Source organism: Pinus tabuliformis, chromosome 9, assembly GCF_031772625.1.
Source record: "Pinus tabuliformis cultivar Carrire ecotype Pingquan chromosome 9, CPIR1, whole genome shotgun sequence".
Classification (NCBI taxonomy): domain Eukaryota; kingdom Viridiplantae; phylum Streptophyta; class Pinopsida; order Pinales; family Pinaceae; genus Pinus; species Pinus tabuliformis.
The window spans coordinates 1,762,628,044-1,762,644,230 of NC_142307.1; the positions used below are offsets into that span (position 1 = coordinate 1,762,628,044).

Below are 16,187 nucleotides of genomic sequence, written 5' to 3' on the forward strand. Positions count from 1 at the left end.
TTCTGTAACATATTCTGTAACATATTCTGTTCATGGATTCAAAGTGAGATTTATGAGACAGGGTCAGCCCGCATCACAGGGGTTACCCGATGCAAATGTTTATGCTTTCTTTTATCTGCTATATATATTTACATGTTCGTTTTCCAAGTTTATAAGCTAAGCTCGAAAGAGGTATTATGTCGGCCGGCAATATGTCGAGGTTATGGTTTTATTGCTTTGCATAGATATACATATAACCCTTAATCTCTTTATTTGGCCGACTCTCTTCCCCGTTTATCTGTTCGGGAAGTTAGGGTCGCTAGCCTCTCTGTTACCACCGGCTTTCATTTACCCTTGCTCGGGTTACCCTGACAGCGAGACCCTCAAACTACTCTGTTTGGTCCCTGTCCAAACCCAGGATACGGGTTCCTAAGTTTACACGCTTAGGTTCTGTCCGGAAGCAGGACGCCGATTCCTAGGCTTATATGCTTGGGTTTCTGTCCCACTCTAGCATCATCAGACAGTAGCAGTGGTAATCCCCCAAAACAAATAAGAGATACATATGAGTCATACAAGTACTTACGTGGTTTAACACAAATGATTTACAGGTATTTGCAGAAAGTAATTTAAGAGTTCAGTCTTACTTACCTGGTCTCTGCCAGCCTTAAGTCCTTAGTAGGTCACCTGCAAATTCATGCATATCGATTTACCGCCCATCCATGAGACTCGTCTTTCGAGACCAGAGTCTCCCCCCTAGCTCCCTCTTCCTGGATCTCTATCCTCAGCAAGGTTGCACTGTGTGCTTGACTATCTGGTCCTTACCAGACTTAGTCTTTCAATCACTTCCTCGTTTTTTCTCTATTCTCTGCCTGTCTCTACAGCACAGATTTTTGCCAACCCCCCCTCCCTTTTCCCTGGGAACTTTTCCAGTTAGGGAGGGTGGTTAAAGTCAGTTCCAATAACCGACTTTTCTTGCCAACTCCCTCCCAGGAGTTGCCAACACAATCATGAGTATTCTTTATTAAACCTTTTCAATGCATTTGAAAAATAAAAGAAATACTCATAAGATCCTTTTCTTTTAAAACAAAATAATAAGATAGTCTTGCAATGTCATTTTTACTTCAGTCTTTTACCGTAGTGAAATTTAAATATTTACATTCTCCTGGGGTCATCACATCTCCCCCTCCTGAGATTGGACATCGTCCCGATGTCTGCTGTTCAAAAACAGCCCCGGATAAGCTTCCTTAAGAAGCTCTTCATCTTCCCAGGTGGCCTCATCAGGCCCATAGTGCTGCCACTGCACTTTAACTTGGGTAATAATTCGTTTCCGCAGCTGCACTTCTCTCCGGTCGAGAATGCTCAGCGGTTCGACCAGGACCTCTCCTTCCGGTTCGACCCGTATGTCTTGCCATTTGATCACATGCTTAGGGTCGTAAATGTATTTTTTAAGCATGGAAACATGGAATACATTATGAATTCTAATATGGCTTGGCAAAGCAAGCTGGTAGGCTACCGGCCCAACCCTTGCTAAGACCTGAAAAGGTCCAAAATAGCGGGGTGCGAGTTTAGCGCAACCACTCCATTGCAAGGTACTTTTCCGGGCTTGTATTCTTACATAAACATGGTCGCCCACCTGATACTCTTTGAACCTTCGCTTCCGATCTGCAAAATTCTTTTGCCGATCCTGGGCAGCCTTTAAATTAGACCGTACTCTTTTTACCATGTCCTCCATTTCCTTGAGCATTTCTGGCCCCAACCTTAATTTATCTTCCGGCCCACTCCAGCTTGAGGGCGTACGACATTTCCGTCCGTACAAAACTTCAAATGGAGACATCTGGATCGAGGTGTGGTATCCGTTGTTGTACGCGAACTCTACCAAGTGTAAATAATCCTCCCATTGCGTTGGTTTTTGCATGACACATGCTCTCAACATGTCCTCAACAATCTGATTTACTCGTTCTGTCTGTCCGTCAGTCTGGGGATGGTAAGCTGTACTGAAATTCAGCTGCGTACCCAGTTCTGTAAACAATGCTTTCCAAAAGGCAGATGTAAATTTTACATCTCGGTCTGATATTATCGTCTTTGGAAGCCCATGCAGTTTGAACACGTTTTGCATAAAAATGTGTGCAATCTGTACTGCTTTGTAGGTAGACTGCACGGGTATAAAGTGTGCTGCCTTACTTAGCTTGTCTACTACAACCATAATAGAGTCATTATTCCTCCTTGTTCTAGGCAGTCCAGTTATGAAATCCATGGATATGATCTCCCATTTCCATTCCGGAATGGGCAAGGGCTGCAATAACCCTGCTGGATGTAGGTGTTCTGCCTTAATCTGCTGACATTCCAAACACCGCGCTAAATACTCAGCCACGTGCTTTTTCATACCAGGCCAATAGTATTCCCTTCGAAGCGCAGTAAGCATCTTCTGGTATCCAGGATGACCTGCATAGTGGCTGGTATGAAATTCATCCAAAATCAGATTTTTAAGATTGTTGTCGTTAGGTACAAACAACCTCTTTTTATAGAGCAGCATTCCATCCTCACCTACTTCATACCCCTGCTGACTTTCCTTGCTGGAAAGTGGTATTTGCTGTTTCATTTGCTGATATACTGCATCTTGGTCTGCTGCTGTTCTTATCATTTCTTGCAAGGAATTCTTCCATTTACTGAGCGTAACTTCATATAAGCATTGCACCTTTCGACTCAGTGCGTCAGCCACGCGGTTTTCCTTTCCTTTCAGATGTTTAATGTCGAAATCAAATCCACTTAAGAAATCTGCCCAACGGGCTTGCCTTGCATTCAGGGTGGGCTGACTGAAATAGTTTGTCAAGCTATGATGGTCTGTTAACAACAGAAATTTCCTTCCTAGTAGATAATGCCGCCACATTTTAAGTGCATGTATGACGGCTGCCAATTCTAAGTCGTAGGCAGAATATTTCTGCTCATGCTCCTTCAACTTTCTCGACTCATAGGCGATCACTTTTCCTTCTTGCATTAACACACCGCCCACGCCTTCCCGACTTGCATCGGTACATACCACATAATCCTTATCAGGATCGGCTATACTCAAGATGGGAGCAGAGGTGAGCAAATGCTTAAGTCGTTCAAAGCTTTGCTGACATTCCGGGGTCCATTTGAATGTTCTTCCTTTCTTCTGCAAGGAAGTGATAGGATATGCTACCCTTGAGAAGCCTTCCACGAATCTTCTATAATAGCCGGCCAGTCCCATGAAGGACCTGATATCCGCCACATCCTTAGGTACAGGCCAATCCATTATGGTCTTTATTTTCTCAGGGTCCACTGCAATCCCTTTCTTTGTAATTACATGGCCTAAATACTGAATCTCTTCTTTGTAGAAGTCGCACTTGCTGAGTTTAGCATACAACTGATGCTCTCTAAGAGTTTGCAGTACCAATCGGAGGTGTTCCTCGTGCTCCTCCTTTGAACGAGAATAAATCAAAATATCATCAATAAATATCAGCACAAATTTGTCTAGAAATTGATGGAACACACTGTTCATTAAGCACATGAAGGTGGCGGGTGCATTAGTCAACCCGAAAGGTAACACTACAAATTCGTAGTGTCCATACCGGGTTCTGAAAGCTGTTTTTGCGATATCCTCCTCTTTAATTCTGATCTGATGGTAACCAGATCGCAAATCAATCTTAGAAAATACCGTTGCCCCTTTGACTTGATCAAAAAGCTCATCGATCCGGGGTAAGGGGTACTTGTTTTTGATTGTGAGTTTGTTTAACTGTCGGTAATCAATACACATACGGAGGGTTCCGTCTTTCTTCCGGACGAATAGCACCGGAGCTCCCCATGGAGACACACTAGGACGGATGTAATTTTTGTCTAGCAATTCCTGTAATTGCATTTTCAATTCGGTTAACTCAGGTACACTCATTCTGTAAGGTGCCCGCGAAACTGGGGCAGCCCCCGGTAGCAATTCAATGGTGAAGTCAATATCTCTTTTAGGAGGTAACCCCGGGATCTCTTCCGGGAACACATCTGCGAATTCTTTTATCACCGGAATATTGTCCAGTGCGGCCGTTTTATCCTTGGTTTCTGCATATCCCACCTGAATGGCATATATCTGGCACCGTTTTCTGATGCACTTTGCTAGCTGGGATGCGGTGATTGGTCGGACCTGAACTGGTCGCTTAATCCCTTGCATCTCTTGTTCTTTTCCAAAATCATCCTTGTATCGAATGATTTTCGTCTTGCAGTTCACTATTGCCCAATGCTTTTCCAGCCAGTCCATTCCGATTAGGACATCATATGAGCCAAGTGGAAGCATATTCAGATCTGCTACCACTGGCTGTCCTGCTATTGTTAGGGGACAGTTATTAATCTTTGCCATTACTCGCCTTTTAGCCCCCGTAGCTAGTTGTACCAGCCAAGGGTTCCTGAATTTTTCAGGTTGTAATTTACACTGTTCAACTATCTTTGGGCTAATATAACTTAAAGTAGCTCCTGGATCTATTAGAACAGTGATTGAAAGGTCTGAGATTTTACCTTCAAATTCGACCATGGTGGGCTGGTATTCCGCCTGGCGATCGTCCAGGGCTGCATTTATCCTTGGCACACTTCGTCCCACATCGCCGACAGTTGACGCCTCATGAATCTGGGATATCTGATCAGTTCCCTTCCATTGCGGGCAGTTCTTGATGTAATGCGGTCCGCCACAACCCTAGCACTGCACTGGAGGTCTGGTTATTCCTTCATTGTCCAGCTTGGCAGATTTCTCACCCATTCTGGTTTCGCCGATTGTCTTAGTTCTGAACGAACCTCTGGGTGCTGCTCTATTGTTCTGCCCTTTACTGCTTCCTTTAACTCCGCTTCCTCGACCTCCTTTACTGTTTCCAACAGTTTTTCTATTCTTTTTCTCACTCCATTTCCTATTGGAAATGTCTCCTTTCTGTTTGTTCTGCTGATAACAGATTCTGGCCTTGCGAATAGCTTCATCCATTGTTCTAGGATTGTCAAATTCAATCCTTTCTCTCATATACATGGGTAAACTGCTAACAAATCTTTGCACTTTGGCCTTTTCTTCCTTCAGGTAAGGCACATAACGAAGCAGGGAAGTAAAACGATTAATAAACTCATCCATGGTCTGCTGTCCTAATCGCAGATCATGGAACTCCTTCGCCTTTTCATCATAAAAGCGCTCCGTCAAGTATCTCTCTTTAAAATACTTCTGAAACTTTTCCCACGTTATGGTTCGTTCACTTACCCCTTTAACAATTTTGACTTCCTCCCACCACAGGGTTGCCTTCCCTTGCAGCTGGAAGATAGCCAATCGTGCCTTCAAATTATGGTCGTACTCATATAGCTGGAAATATTTGTTCATATTAATTAACCATGCTTCAGCCGCCTCCTCTTGTTCTCCATCGAAGTGTGGGGGTTTGATTTTCCGAAATTCTCCTTGCAGTTCTACCCTTTGACGTTTTGAGGTCTGCAGCTCGGATGCATTGCCAGATCGATCCTCACCTTCTGCCGAACTTTCAGGTTCCACTTGATCGTGCTGTTCCTCCGTCATCCTCTGCTGTTCTGCACTAGGATTGGCCAGCGGTGGGTTCTGCCTTTCAGACAGACTTTTCAAAATTCTTTCTTGCTCCATTGTCAATCGCGCATTATCCTCCCGCAACCGGGCCATCTCATTTTTCAAGTCCTGGACTGTCTCCAATATAGCCAGGTTCGTGCTCCGTGTTTCCTCACCAAGCTGTACCCACAGCTCTGGATTATCTCTAGGATTGGTTGCAGGTCCCTGTTCTGCTGGGGACCTGTGCGGGGCGCCGCTAGCTCTCTGCATACTGGCTGTTACTATCTAGTGTCTTCTGTTGCTCTTCTTTCTTCTTTCCTGGTATAAAATTAAGGAAATATTAGCACTGTAAGTTACTTACACAGTTTAGCTACAAAAAATACAACACTATGATCACCTCCCATTTAGCAGGTTAGGCTCGTTCCCAGAGGTCACAGTATGGGAACCTCTGCTCTGATACCAATTTGTCACATACCCGTGTCTACATAAAAAAAAAATCTTTTACATACATATATATATGGTCTGGTAATAACACCTTACCTTTGTTGACTTGACTTCACATGATTATGCGTATGATTTACATATATAATTATGCAATGAATATATATATCGCTGACTTAATTACACATGGACTCGTGTATGGCTACACATATGTTTATATATGAATGCGCACATAAATATTATGGTGCAATCTTTACTGTAGGCTAATTGATTCATAGTGCGTGAACCTTTATGCTACACACCTTATGACCGATGAGGACTAAGGTTAATTGGATGATTTTTGGAATGTTTGATTAATTCGAGGCAAGTCTCCGTATGTGCCTCGGCGTTGCCAATTTAGCAACCCAAGTGTTGCCACCGACGTTTCTGCAATAATAGGTGTACTCCGCATTCATTCCACCTGATCCATTCACGTGAAGGGGCGATGGGTTGACATTAACCCTTTCGGCTACCCCTTTGCCACCTTATTCCAACGGTGCCAATGGCTCGAGGTAAATCCAAGGGCTGAGACGCCCCCAGGTGTCCCTCTCCGGGTAATGGCAGTATAAGGTTGATCTTCTCGACTGTTCGGCTTATTGTGAGCTTTGGAAACTCTCTGCCATCCTCCACGCCACCTTACTACAGTCTCTGAGAAACTCTCAATGCGCCGAGCGCACATTTCTCCGCCGAGCATGTATCTGGACGCCGAACTCCCGCGCTGCTCACCATATACATTCTGCCGAACTGTTGAGGTAAGACACAGGTGGTATCCCACCGGCTTCATCTCTTCTGGTTTCATGCTATGCATTGTGCTGTTTCTTTGTTTTCAAGTCGCACAATGTATTCCACTTGAACGATACTAATGGCCCTTGCCGTGGGTGTGCATGCAGTGGATCTCACTTCGGGTTCGATGTGGATGAGGAGCCCCTTCCTCTTCGAGGCTATGGTGCTTCCGGTCTTGCGATGGTTGTGTTCTTCACAGACCTAAGGTGCGCAGATTTGAATGAGTTTCTATTTCTCTTTCTTTGTTTGGCCTGCCGGCAGAGGGTTTCCCTTACGCCGCACCGTAGCCCACCTAACCCTGCTGTGGTTGGTCGCAGGTGGCTACAGAAGGCCCTCCTCTGCCTTATTCCGAGACCTTCTGGTGCCGGCTATGGGTTCCCTCAACCCTAGCGCGTTCGATATTGAGGCTGGAAGTCGATGGAACTTTTGGGGACTGTGTTCGCATCCTTCGTTCAATATGATTTGCATTGTTTACTGTTTACTATTTGTATTCTAACAGTGTTTCAGGCCACGGCCTACTGCATACAATTGATGGGCACGGGCCCTTTTGCTTCATTTGTATGAATGATTACCGCCGTGCGGTTTGTCTGAGTTTTGGCAACATATATATATATATATATATATATATATATATATATATATATATATATATATATCTATATATATATATATATATATATATATATATATATACATATATATATATACATATATATATATATACATATATATACATATACATATACATATACATATACATATACATATACATATACATATACATATACATATACATATATATATATATATATATCTGGTTTTGTGTTATGTTCAGCTATGAGTTCTCTTTTTATATTAAGGGTGGCATGGGTTCTGTCGACCCGATGCTGATTAATCTTGCAACACAACTTGGTTAATATTTGCGTTATGGTTATTTGATTATGGTAGAGGTTTTATACATATTCATATTGTCGCAGATATTCGGAATCTCCCGTTATTGTTTAGTTTTGTTCCACAGCTGTCCTTGGGCGGAGTAAATGGCTCGGTTACCCGGTCCTGTGTTTACTCTGGAAAGGAACCAGCCCGAGATTTGCTCTTGCCAAGAGCCATAATGGTTACTATTATTGTGCATCAAAACCAAGTTGATAGCCGAACACGGCTTGGCTTTAATTTCACAGTTCTGTTTGTTAACATGCTTAGATTCCGGTTCTCTCGCTCTGAGTTAGCAGATTTACATGTGCTCTGAGGTTCTCAAGTGGTTTGCAGTGTTAAATATTTCTTTTAACAATATTCTTGGCCGCAGGGCTAACCCGCACCACAGGGGTTACGTTGCTTTAGTTATGTTACATTCTTTTCTTCCTGTGATATATATTCTGTATTATATTCTGTAACATATTCTGTTCATGGATTCAAAGTGAGATTTATGAGACAGGGTCAGCCCGCATCACAGGGGTTACCCGATGCAAATGTTTATGCTTTCTTTTATCTGCTATATATATTTACATGTTCGTTTTCCAAGTTTATAAGCTAAGCTCGAAAGAGGTATTATGTCGGCCGGCAATATGCCGAGGTTATGGTTTTATTGCTTTGCATAGATATACATATAACCCTTAATCTCTTTATTTGGCCGACTCTCTTCGCTGTTTATCTGTTCGGGAAGTTAGGGTCGCTAGCCTCTCTTTTACCATCGGCTTTCATCTACCCTTGCTCGGGTTACCCTGACAGCGAGACCCTCAAACTACTCTGTTTGGTCCCTGTCCAAACCCAGGATACGGGTTCCTAAGTTTACACGCTTAGGTTCTGTCCGGAAGCAGGATGTCAATTCCTAGGCTTATATGCTTGGGTTTCTGTCCCACTCTAGCATCATCAGACAGTAGAAGTGGTAATCCCCCAAAACAAATAAGAGATACATATGAGTCATACAAGTACTTACGTGGTTTAACACAAATGATTTACACGTATTTGCAGAAAGTAATTTAAGAGTTCAGTCTTACTTACCTGGTCTCTGCCAGCCTTAAGTCCTTAGTAGGTCACCTGCAAATTCATGCATATCGATTTACCGCCCATCCATGAGACTCGTCTTTCGAGACCAGAGTCTCCCCCCTAGCTCCCTCTTGCCGGATCTCTATCCTCAGCAAGGTTGCACTGTGTGCTTGACTATCTGGTCCTTACCAGACTTAGTCTTTCAATCACTTCCTCGTTTTTTTCTCTATTCTCTGCCTGTCTCTACAGCACAGATTTTTGCCAACCCCCCCTCCCTTTTCCCTGGGAACTTTTCCAGTTAGGGAGGGTGGTTAAAGTCAGTTCCAATAACCGACTTTTCTTGCCAACTCCCTCCCAGGAGTTGCCAACACAATCATGAGTATTCTTTATTAAACCTTTTCAATGCATTTGAAAAATAAAAGAAATACTCATAAGATCCTTTTCTTTTAAAACAAAATAATAAGATAGTCTTGCAATGTCATTTTTACTTCAGTCTTTTATCGTAGTGAAATTTAAATATTTACATTCTCCTGGGGTCATCACAGTATCCTTCCTCACTTACTTATTTGTTTTGGTTATAATCCATTTAAGATGCTTAATATCATTTAGAAATTTTGTTTTATTTAAAATAAAATCATTAAATTGTATCCCCAAAAAATATATTTTAGATCTGATTATGAGAGAGCAATATAATTTCTTCTATGTTATATATACATTTATTGTTAAATGGGATGTTGAAATTTTCATATATGTATTTAATTACAAATAAGATATTTCAATATAAACACACCTTTGTTTTTTCTATATTTATATAAAATAAATGAAAATAAATCAATAATGGTATGATATTTAGCATGTAGAATTCTTTTCATTACTATATATATATATATATATATATATATATATATATATATATATATATATAAAATTTAGAATGAAAGTACATAAATCCTAGAGTATTTCTTCACATTTTGTAAATTGTAAATTGGGAAAACCATATGTCTGGGCCTCGCCTCAAGGGAATCTAAAGAAGTCTAACCCGTGAGCAACAAAAACTAGTCACAATATTAAAAATAAATAAGTTACTCACCATTTACTTGCATAACATGCATTGTATTTTATTTTTTCAAATTACAATTATAAAAAACATTATCCTTTAATTATATAATAAATCTTTCTTACTTTTTTCTTTTTCTTTTTCTATGTGGTTCATGGTCCAAGGCCATCGGTGACTTGCTAAGGACTATTGTTCTAGGAAAATCCACTTGAAGTGATCACTTCCCATTAGTTCAAACAAAGACCTTGACCCAAAGAGTGTCGAGAGAAATTGAAATCTACCTGAAGGGATCACTTCTAGTTAGCTCAAACATAAATCCTAAATCTAAAGAAAATATCTAGAAAAGTAGAACTCTTGACCTCTCAATCTAACCATCAAAATTATATAGTAAATTTTAAACTATAGATAAATATTTTAACAGCGAAAAAAAATATTGTTAAGAATGGAATCTTATTGGAAAAAACAAATCAATTGCTCATCATTTACTTTCATAACCTATACTTTTGTAAATGTATAAAGTCAAATACCATGTGATTGAAATAAAAAATTCCTCCCTAGCAAATAAAATGGCAAAGTGATTTTCTCACACACTTTTGTAAATGTATAAAGTCCAATACCATGTGAAAGAAATAAAAAATTCCTCCCTAGCAAATAAAATGGCAAAATGATTTTCTCACACATAGGTGAGACTGCTGCAAATCGATTCAAACACCAAAACTCCAAAGGCCGGAAGATGGAGTACTCACCCAACCTCCTCTCATCGTTACCCCACTTCTCTTCTTGTTATTTATTTTCGTGAAAATCATAATATATAATTTGGTTCAATAAGTAACCGACTCAATATCATTAAGAATAAATATTTCATAATTTTTTTAATTAAATAATCTCATAATTAAGACATGATATCAAATTTAAAAAATGTTTCCATTTTTACGCTCTTTGTTAATTTATTTAGAATCAAACAATATACTACATATCTTAATTAATACAGAAGTTATTATTCATTACATTGTTTTAAATTTTTTGTTATTATTCATTACATTGTTTTAATTTATTTTTATAATAATAGTAATAATAATCCATTGGGTCATTATGTATGAGAACTTAGTTTTTATTTATTTATGTAAATACATTGTTTTAATTTTTTTTTATAATAATAGTAATAATAATCCATTGGGTCATTATGTATGAGAACTTAGTTTTTATTTATTTATGTAAATTATTTAGTATATATGGAAAGTGATTTAATATAATTAAAAAAAAAATTGAAATGAATATTGGAATATTTTGATATTATAAATTTTTCTAAATATTATATGATAAATCTATATAAACATCGTAATTATATAGAGATATAAATATAGAATAAGTAATTTTTTACATGAAAAGCTTATGTAAAAATATTTGATTGAAATTTAAAATTAGAATAATTTAGTTCAAATAAAAAAATAAATTATTTTATTCATAAATGTAATAAAATAATATTTATTTTATTCATAAACGTAATAAAATAATATTTATAAATTTATGTAAGATATTTTAAAAAATATCTCTTATAAATAGTTTTGTATGTTGTTAATATTTTTTTAAATAGCATTTATTTAAATAAAAAAATATACAATATTTTTTATATGAAATTAAACATCAAAATGTATATGTTTTTTCTTTTTATTTTGGGATTTTCATTTTAAATTTTATGTTAATAGAAATATCATTAATACATTTTTTTAAAATAAAGGACAAGTGTATGTCTTTATTTCATTTCTGATTTTCTTTTTCAATTGTTTATATAGAATGAAAAGAGAAAAGGAAAAACAAAGTGTAATTTATGAAAAAGGTGTAAATAAAAAATCTGAAACATCAATTTAATATTTAAAATAACCATAATCTCAAAATTTAAATTATTATGTCACTGCTTGAGTAATGACATCTCTATAACATCAATTTAATATTTAAAGTAACCATAATCTCAAAATTTAAATTATTATGTCACTGCTTGAGTAATGACATCTATATTAGGTCGAGCTATATTAATTCAACTGTATTGGTGATTTTTTTTCAATTTTATATAGTTAGCATTATAGTTTTGCTAAAAATTTTAGGCTGACGTCATCCCATCGCTGCATCCTGGACTACTGGGGTTTCGAGGGTGGACTTCATCCTTGCATGTACAATACACGGGGTCGATCAGGTATTACATGCAATTTCTTTTGTATTTATTTATTTTATTGGTGTGCACATTAGATTTTGGTACGTGGATTAATGGTCAAATATCGTTATATCATGTCATATTAATTGTGCCCATCTAGCTATGTTAAAAGATAGTCCTATCACATTCAAAATTCAACTTGCTCTAACATTTTTTGTGATCCAATTTGTTCCAAGTCACTACCATGATCCGAACTAAAGATATTGATTTGGGACCTTAGATTGATTGATTGTTAGCTGGGTACTTTCATTTATGATGGTGGGCCCATGTGAGTTGTTTATCAGAGTTCAATTTGTCTTCAACTGTGGGGGGAGGCAATGCTGTAATTCTTGCAGTTACATTGCAGTGAACCATATTTTTGCTGGAGAGTGTTTGCTCAAGTTAAAAAGTAGAAGACCTAGTGAAGATAGGTGGAGCCAATCAATGCTTGGCCTTGGAGCCGGGTTTTGTTAGAAGACAAAGACAAAATGATGATGTGCACTTTCTCAAGAGAGAAGCTCAATTGGGGGAAATGCCTTAGTCCTCAGACTCCCTTGCTACCTTGGAATTTTCCTCTAATGGGTTCTCTTCAAGGACCGAGGAAGTAGACTGTAGGCTAGATCATGGCAATATTTAGGAGGCAAAGTCATTACTTCGAGAATGAATTTCTCTTTAAATATGAGGTTGGTCTATCTACATGGCATCTGATTGATTCAATTTTGAGAAAACAACTGTGGATTCCTGTTTCAGATGGTGTAGGTCAATGGTATTTTTAGATTTTGAAGGAATGATTCATATGAGATGAATATATCAGTCAATTTAGTTAGAGCCTTGAATTCTTCTTATTGGTTGGGAATGTCTTCAATATGCAACATTGTGTCCTTTAACCTCTCCACTCTAGTTGAGATAAAGAGTATCCATTGCAAGTTTGAAGTTGTTTTTGTCTTTGGGTTTTCAAATTACTAAGTCTCCTTTGTAGAGGTAATGCTTATAGTTTTAAACACTACTCACATCGCAACAAATCAGTATTACCAGTACTATATAATGACTCGAAGCCAAGTGAGGTGTATTATGCGACAATACTCCACTACTCATTCAAAAATAAATCAAATGAAAAAGAAGAAAAATGCCACAGGTCACTCCAAACCTGCTTGAATTGTACGCATCAATATTTATTGTCAATTATTCAAGTGATCCAAGTACTTGGTAATGATGGGTTCCCGTCAAGTTGTGTGTGGGTTCCTGTTTTGGTTCCCATTAGATTGCGTTACGACAACTGTGAACCATTGATCCTTCTTCTGAGATGTTGAGTGGAGTCGAGGAATATGGTGAATTTCGGAAACAAACCATAATTGTCCTGAAATAGATTGGATGATCCTTTGAATATTGTTGAATCTAACAATAGAATTATAAAATAAATTAAAAATTCATCAAGAAAGAACATACAAACTAACCATGTAACAATACAATGGAACTTGGATTGCAAGAATCCATTTATGGCAAATGGTTCAAGTGTTAATATAAAAGCATAACTTTCATTTTGGATTTAACCATCAGTTAACGATGTTATCATCCTATCAAGATTTTGTGATCAAAGTAGGTTTTCCTATTATTATTATTAGTCTATGTTGTCATGAGTGTGAAATTCCTGGAACATTAGAACACAAAACCATTTCTAAATATCGATTGTCGATTGTCATTGTACAATTGATTAAACTTTGTTCTCACTGTGGGTTATCACTTATGGGTAGATTTTGTTTTCTTGTTTTGTAGTTCTTCTCACAGTGATTTGGTCAACTAAATTGAAAATTGTGATCTACACAAACCCTAAAAATTCTTCTGCAATTTTTTTTTTTACTATAACCCGACTTAGCTTTAAAAAAAAAACATCAAATTTTTGAACTTCCAAAGAATCACTGGTTTTTGAACTTCCAAAGAATCACAGGTCTACTTAATGCCAAAGAATCTAGGTTGAGTGAAATCCACTAGCTCGAGAAGTTGTCCAGATCCACTAGACTAGTAGTTGATGAAGGGCCTACCTGAAATGGGTGGTTAAGATGATTACATACAATTTCAGAGTGTATTTCAGTACCCAAACACATGTCATCTTGAGGAAGGGAGAGTGCAGGTTGAGGCTGCATCTGCTGAGGAAGCCCATTGTTTTCCATGTTTATTTTAGGTCATGGCTGAGTCCCAGCCCACTGACTTGTAGACTCAAACTTGTCAGATTTGTCTAGTTGTGTACCAAAAGAAGGTTCCAACTTGCAATGCTTTAGGGTTCCAGGATCGTTGTTTTGAAAAATTAATGCGCTTAAGAGAGTATCCTGGGGTAACCCTGGAAGGAGGTTATGGAGTTAGGCCTGATTTTCCATTGGAAATATCACATTTGTAGGTATGGAATTTGGTGGGAATGCAACCAACTGTGAGAAAAGAAAAGGAGCTTGTGGGACATGGTTGTTCTCTTGTCTCAGGTTCATACATGGAGGGAATGGAATAGACCTATTAATTCTATTCATGCTGAGCCTTGGGTCATTTAGAGCCATGTTGTGTATGAAAGGATCAATGCTCCTCATAATGCTGGCAATTTCAGAGAGTTCTAGAGAGTCTACAGATGTTCTATGTTGTTGCAGATGATAGATGATGAATATGGGTCTCGAATCCACTGTTATTATTATTGTTGTACTGTGGATTGTAGAAGCAAGACGCATTCTCCCTTGCAGATCCTTTACTCTCCAGAAATCCACTTTCATCATTGAATTCTGATAATGGGGAAAGGAAGGATATCCAACATCAAGATATGAGCTTATGTTGAATCTAGATGAACTCTTCTAAGCTCCTATACTTTTTTGAAATATACGATAAACCACCCATTCATCCTTGGAAGTCTTGGGAAGTTGATTGCATGAAAATTTTCCCTTGAGACGATACTCATGCATCACCCAGTTGCTCTCTCCCTTGGGAGCTCGGCCTTTGTAAAACACTAAGTTTTTCTTCATCCCAACGAGGGAATTAACCTCATGCACTGAAAATCTCTCGGCCCTTTCCAATGACCTTCCAGTAGCCTCCTTATATGGTTCTGTTGGTGCGCGACTCGGTTGGATTTTTTTGATCTCTGAAGCTCAAAATGTATCATTCCTTATAGCCCATATTATCTTTCTCTGGAAAATCCCAAGGCTCACACTTGTTTAGGTCGACCTCAACAATGGTTTGTCCTGACAAATTGTTGACAGGGACCTTTCTAACAAGATAATGAGTGATCAACCCTTCATCAGTGGGATGGAACCTGAACCCGAGGGGAAGTTGTGTGTCACTCTTGTCCTACGCATACGTAAAATTCAAGCCCTTCATTTATGAAATCTCCTGAATTTTTCCACCACTGGCTTCGAGATTCAGGACTGTGAAAATTGATACTTCAGAAGTGAAATGTACAAGTCCAGAGGTGGGCCTTTAGGCCAAATGATGGCTCGTAGGACTAATGAGGTTCAAGGAACTCGGGCTCGTTGTTTCCGTGAGGACATGGGACCTCGTACAGGACTAGCTGGAAATCGGGCCTCTTTCTGAAATTTAAGAATTTATTTTTCATTTTTAGCGTTTGTAAAAGAAACTATATTGTAAGATTTATGTTTTTATTGTAAGTTAATTTTATAATAAAAAAAAATCATTTATTTTAATAAGAATCGAGTAAAATTTTTAACAAAGAATATAATAACTACGCCAAATAGTTTGAATAGTTGGAATTTATGGATTGAAATCCTTATCTGTCACATGACTCCATAGACCAAAGATATACCAATATTTTAATATATATTTAACATGTTCACCCAAGGTTCCCAACATTGTAATATGGAGATAACAAATAGATTGAGCTGCCAACTTTCAATTGGCACTCTTCCATATCAAATTTATATTTAAAAAATCTTGTAAATACACACACCAATTAGTAGTCTACATCTATGTGCAGTTTATTGAATAAATAAGGAAATCGGGTTGTGTGTAAAAGATTGGGATGTGAGCCTAATAGGAGGCCTTCTCGACCTCATATACCCTTGACCTAGAGCAGATAGACTGTTAGCAACCTAATAAAGAAAATTTGTTGAGCAAACTGGTCGACTACGACTAGTCGGAGATCAGACCCTGGGCTCATTGACAACACTAGAAGCGGGTAACAAAAC

The 16,187-nt window shown here is 38.2% G+C and overlaps 1 protein-coding gene and 1 pseudogene across 1 annotated transcript; both read right to left on the reverse strand.

Annotated features, from left to right (window-relative positions):
* Positions 1 to 414: 414 nt before the first annotated feature.
* Positions 415 to 5,794, reverse strand: LOC149155826 (uncharacterized). Its single transcript, XM_089444541.1, has 8 exons — positions 4,992 to 5,794; positions 4,732 to 4,909; positions 4,498 to 4,615; positions 3,881 to 4,305; positions 2,983 to 3,418; positions 2,365 to 2,820; positions 1,700 to 1,998; positions 415 to 486 (listed from the first exon to the last, which is right to left on the reverse strand). Exons 1-8 carry the CDS (start codon positions 5,792 to 5,794, stop codon positions 415 to 417), a joined length of 2,787 nt encoding a protein of 928 aa, XP_089300667.1.
* Positions 5,795 to 14,000: 8,206 nt separating this feature from the next.
* On the reverse strand, positions 14,001 to 15,363 carry LOC149155827 (uncharacterized; annotated as a pseudogene).
* Between the last annotated feature and the right edge of the window lie 824 nt (positions 15,364 to 16,187).

Coding starts and splice junctions, on each gene's coding strand:
- LOC149155826 (XM_089444541.1), bottom strand. CDS start 5,794: ATGCAGAGAGCTAGCGGCGCCCCGCACAGGTCCCCAGCAGAACAGGGA. Junction 4,910..4,991: donor TTTGTTAGCAGTTTACCCAT/GTATATGAGAGA, acceptor TGTTATCAGCAG/AACAAACAGAAAGGAGACAT. Junction 4,306..4,497: donor CACCATGGTCGAATTTGAAG/GTAAAATCTCAG, acceptor TAACAATAGCAG/GACAGCCAGTGGTAGCAGAT.